Raw genomic sequence first — 5,525 nt, forward strand, 5'->3', positions numbered from 1 at the left:
CACCCCCCCCCCCCCCCCAACAAAACATAAACATGGAGCAGGAGTGCCATGCCCCTGGAAAGGTTGAGAACCACTGAGTACTCGGAGTCTTGATGTTCCCTTTCAGTCTTTGCTTTGAGAACCTTTCCCTCATGGAATTTCCTTTGGTTTTCCGTAGTACATAGGGCAGATTTTTTGGATTTGTTTTCTCAGACCTAACTTTTCATAAAAGATTTTCTACTTGCAAATAAACATTTCAGGGGAAAAATGAGGGTGTACGTCTTTAATTTACCCACAAAATACAGGCAAGAAAGCTGCTTATGTTGTTTGAAAAGAGACTGTGACTATCAGAGAACTAGATTTGAGATTTGCTCTGCCCTTTCCCACTGTTATTAGAGAACGACATCATGCATTTGCACCAAATGTAGAATTTCTTTTTCATTGAACATTCTTTACTTCTATGCTCTTTGACTTTTAAATACTTGGTTTGTATTGGAATGCTGAATACTATCGATTTGAATTTTTAAATAGACTGATTCTTAATTTTAATTTTTTGGGTAGCAAAATCCTTAAACAATGTCCTGTTTTTAAAATCACTTTAAGAAACATTTAAAAAAATTCTGCATGCTTTTCTTTAGTGTGCGCTTCTGTCATTGTCAAATAGGAGGTTCTTAACGGGTACTCTTTTGCTGACTGACTCAAGGAAAAGAATGAGTATGCCAAGTATAGTCAAATGTACAAAGAAAATTTAAATAGAAAAAAAGCAAACCTACTTGAATTTTAGTGTTCTGTAACAGTTACAGAACTTCAGAGACATATTTCAAGTTGACCACTCCTGTCTTCAGAGTTAACATTTTCTATGGGTCTGTTCTCATGCAATTAAGTTCTTGTATATTTTAGCCTTTTACATTTATGGGATACATTGACATGGTACTGCTTGCATATTCAAATCATAAGTTTTTCAGACTCTGTATCCAGATCCATGGAAAAGAACATTTTGTGCCATATTTATTGCTTGTGCTTTTTTTTGTGGGTATGTGCAAAATGTGGGTGGGGCTATTCCAATACTTTTCTGCTGACCAGTGTAAGGTTCTTCCTCTTTGTGAATTTAAATAAAATCATAAAGCATCTTTTGTGTGAAGTTCTGAAGTTTTATTTAAATCATGTTACTTTCTATGCAAATAGTATAAATGACTGACAAAATGTCTTCACTATTTAGTATTTAGATTTGAAGTTACTGGTCCCTGTGAAACCTCTTTGATATTTTTCCTGGAAATAATCCTTAACTGTTCTTCTCTGCTATATGACAAATAGTTAAAATTTATTATGTGCTTTTTTGATAATATAAAATCATCCAAATAGAACAATACTGATTATTGTCAGGTTAAAAAAATAATTATATACGACCTAATTTTAAATACATGTTGGCATTTTTAATATTAGTACCACTAGCCAGTTTTGTGACTAATCGTAATCATTTTGTATATTTCAGGGAAATGAGGCAAGCTACCCTTTGGAAATGTGCTCGCACTGTAAGTCCAATTTCATATTTGTTGCCTTTTTAGTTTATCTTTTTATTAATTAAAAAAAAAAACTGCAGAGTGATTTATTTATGCAACTTCCATTCATGCTACTCTAAAGATAAAACAGGATATAATTTAAATATTTGCCCTTTTTGAGAAGTCAGATTTTCTGCAGTTACTGTTAAATAATGGGTTAAGTAATTGCATTTTTCTCTAAAAATGATTAATTGAATTATTACCTGGAGTTTTCTTTAATTTTTCTATTTGGTTAAAATATTAAACAGCAATTTAAAATGGTTTTGATATTTTCAAGTACTCAAGCAATATTTTTCCTAAATCTATAGAAAAATTAGAAGAAAACTATTGAGTTAGTACAGTGTTAATTATATTTTAAGAGAAAAAAACAATTGCAGAATAAACCTTCCTGAAATAATTATTTTGGGTTGAAAATGTGTGCATCTGACAGACTACTTTTGTGCAAAGCTTGATAAACTTTCCTTTTGTTTCTTAGTTTTGTAAGTTCAAGATCTGAATCTTCAGTTAAGATCTCTGGGTAGGGGTTTATTACGCCTCACTCTCTCTACTTGTACAATATTACAATGGAATTACAACTGTAACCATGAAACACATATACCAAGTAACCATTTAAAGTTCTGTATCAGAGAATAATGTTTTCTATATATATATTTTTCATTTAATGCAGAACAATTTTTAAAAAGTCCTCAGTGCCATTTTAACATTCCTAGGATTGTGTTGTATAAATAGGAAAAAAACAGCAATTTGTAAACATTATTCTGCACATGACAAGTATATTAGTCTGTTTTAACAATGCACTGCATAATAGTGTGATACTTTAAACATACACTTAAAGTAAATGCAGCTTTACACGTTTATATTTTGATCTTTCATTTGAAATATAGATTTTCCAACTCTAGTAGATTTCTCCAGCCCACATATCTCCTAACTTTATGGGTTGCTCTGAACCTTTGTTAAAAGAATTAAATGGCATCTAAAGGATTTTTTTGTAATGGCAATGTGTTCTTCTAGCAGAGTAGAAAACTTTGGTGCAAAAATTTTTTCTTTGTGCCTCAGAATAACTGCAGCTTCTTCAAACCCCTATTTAACCCGAGGAGAGTTGGAGGGCTTATTAGAAACTTAAAAAAAAATGCCCCAAATGTCCCTGCTATGTGGCAAGCAAGCCATTCTCAGCATCCAAGAATTAGTACTTTTTTTGAATTGGGGAAACTTGTAGTTAGATTATCTTGGCACATTCCTTTATAGCACAGCAAGAAAAGATGTCTCCATAGGATTCCACAAGCAGTTACATTTGAGGCAGTTCTGATTTTGCTCTGGCTTTTATCCTGAATTGGAACACAAGAAATGAAGCCATTTACATGTCTAGCCCTTTCAAGCCGTGTTGCTGCTCTTCTGACAGCAGGTGGCCCTTGAGAGCATGCAAGCTGACAGGCTTGTACCTGGAATGACTTGCAGTTGACTTGAATGAAGCACAGTTAACTTAAACATTGCCCTGGGAGTAGAAGTGTCAGCACACTTGATTTGGCATGCTTCACAGGTACTTCAAGTTGAACAGTGGATTCTAGTCTTTAGGATCCTGGGAGAAATGACATCTGTTTTGCACCATAAGCAGCATAATATAGCTGATCACCAATAGAAACGTGGGTAACAACAGATTAAAATAGAACTTCCTTTAGGCCAGCATTTCTCAACCTGTGGGTCACGACCCAAACTGGGTCTCAAGACTAGTGCAAGGGTTATGAACAGACTTTAAAAATGGATTCTCCTTTAAAGGAAAAAACACGGGATGCTGTGGCTTTTCCCTTGCAGGCTGTTCCAGCATGCAGAGGACTACTTGGGGTCCCCAACCTATACACTGGGGGGCTGTGACCTGGGAGCATGGGGACAGCGGGTTGGGAGTGAGGGGCACTGGGTTGGGACTGGCCATTGATGTCTTACAAATGGGTCCTGGTACAAAAAAGATTGAGAACCACTGCTTTAGGCAATGTAGGACTAATTGCTTTACCTGAGATATGTAACAGCAGGGGATCTGATCCTCTTCTCCCATCTGTCCTTGTGTTTTGACAGGAAGTAACTCACTAGTTAAAGAATTCAGCAAGTCCAAAGGTGAAACTATTTCAGACTGGATGAGAAGTTTGTCTCCCATAGGTTATACCTCTGAGAGACTGACAGATATCCTCTTAGTGGCACAATGGGATCTAATAATCCTCCATTCCAACAATTGCACTTCCTGCCATGTCATTTTTGAGTGAATTTCTTCCCCCCAACCTGGCACTAGTAAACCAGGGGCTCCTTCCAACCTTGAGATTGGGTAGCCTGGGCTGCACACATGGTTTTTAGACATCCCTGCACATGGGGACCCCAAGATCAGGGAGCCTTTCCATAGTCCCAGGGTTCCCATGTGTTGGTGTCCAAAAACTGCACGTGTCCCTCTCTTTGATCCCAGGGGGGGGGTGTGTGTGTGTGTGGCAGGACCTTTTTAAATACTGTGTTTACAGCCCAGTTGCATACAGGGACCCTGGGATTGGGGAATCTCTCCCTGGTACTAGGGGTCCTTGTCACTAGGATTTTTAAAATGTCTTGCTCTACAGCTCCCTGTGAGCTGTGTGGCAAGGCAGTCATCCTGCCTGACCCAGCATCTTAAAGTGTCTTGCTTCACAGCCCCCCTGCCCTGTCCCACATGCGTATTGTGGAACCCTGCAAGCTGCTTCCCCAGCAGTCCACTTTCAGCAGTGGGACCAGGGGTGGCCCAGTCATGGTGCCAACTGCTGCCCCAGTGCTGATGCTGACAGTAAGCCTAATGTCGGCATTGGCATGGGGGTTCTACATGCGAAAATGATGGTGACCTACAAGAAAGGCAAAAATGCATGGAATATCTTTGTGGCTGCATTGCTGCTTTATGATGCTATAAAACAGTCTATCACTGTTTCTATGTATGGTGCAATTAACATATTAATGGCACCTTAAATGCGTGTTCCAGAGGCTTTGGTGATAGCTGTACTGGTATCAGTATGTGGTCATGTAATTAATTGATTTTTCATATAAATGCTAAAAATGCATACTGCTTTCAAGCAGTTGAGTCTGAAGAAGTCCACAAACAGTCTGCTGTTGAAATTCTACACTCAAGGTGCATATGCAAGCTTTTGGGAGATTCCCCAATTAGTAGTACTTCATCTAAGGGGTCTGTGCCTTGTTGATGTGTGCTGCATCATAATTATGATGAATGTACTCCATTCATTAGAGCGCCCTAGTTTCACAAAAATAAGATGCCGATTTTAATAGATGTTCACATAGAGCTGTACAAGAAGCTTTTAAAAGTAAAAAACATATTTGGAATGGAGAAATGCAGATGTGTATACGTGACTTAAAACAAAAAGTAGAGATTTCATTTATCGTGGAAAGGGTAGCAAACATTAAGGGCATTTTTACATGTTCTGGGGGGCGCATGGGGGCGCTTTAATTAGCAAGTGTTTTTAATTAAGTGCTTGAGCATCACATGTATCCATGTCTCCTGCTGAAAAATGGTGACGGGATACTTTGAACTGAAGCTCCTTGAATGAGCACCCTGCCACCATTTTTTGGTCCAGGGTTGCTAATACATGTGATGCCAGAATCTACTGGAGCGTGTTTATTTCTGTGCTCCAGCAGATTCGATTTCTAGTGCATCAGCCGGCTCCCTGCGCATGTATAGGAGCCCTACGTTAGTAGCCAAGCAGACGCCATTTAATAGTGCCCACCTCAGAAATAATCGTACTTTCAGCTGGCAAGTGGGTGAGAGATGTAACAAGTTTCCGTATGTTTGGCATCTGTTTTTGAAGCTGAGAGGACATTACTAAACTTTTTAATAGTCTTACACTCTGAAGACCAGGTTATGTAGAAATTCTATCACTGCAAAAAACCATAAAGAAAATAATATAATATATTTTATTTCACCATGTGAGAGCAGTATTTTTTTTTTCCAACTTCAGATGTGCCCATTACAGTTTC

General features: G+C 38.0%; 1 protein-coding gene across 1 annotated transcript in view; it reads left to right on the forward strand.

Moving 5' to 3' along the window:
• The first annotated feature begins 1,410 nt into the window (after positions 1–1,410).
• Positions 1,411–5,525, forward strand: part of PPP3R1 (protein phosphatase 3 regulatory subunit B, alpha) — a 35,171-nt gene continuing 31,056 nt past the window's right edge. Inside the window, exon 1 of the mRNA XM_019516566.1 lies at positions 1,411–1,511. Within this exon, the coding sequence (XP_019372111.1) occupies positions 1,499–1,511 (13 nt within the window). The 5' untranslated portion in view covers positions 1,411–1,498. The remainder of the gene's footprint in view (positions 1,512–5,525) is intronic.

The sequence above is a fragment of the Gavialis gangeticus genome, unplaced genomic scaffold (assembly GCF_001723915.1).
Source record: "Gavialis gangeticus isolate Ggan-Ray unplaced genomic scaffold, GavGan_comp1, whole genome shotgun sequence".
In the NCBI taxonomy this organism is placed as follows: Eukaryota; Metazoa; Chordata; order Crocodylia; family Gavialidae; genus Gavialis; species Gavialis gangeticus.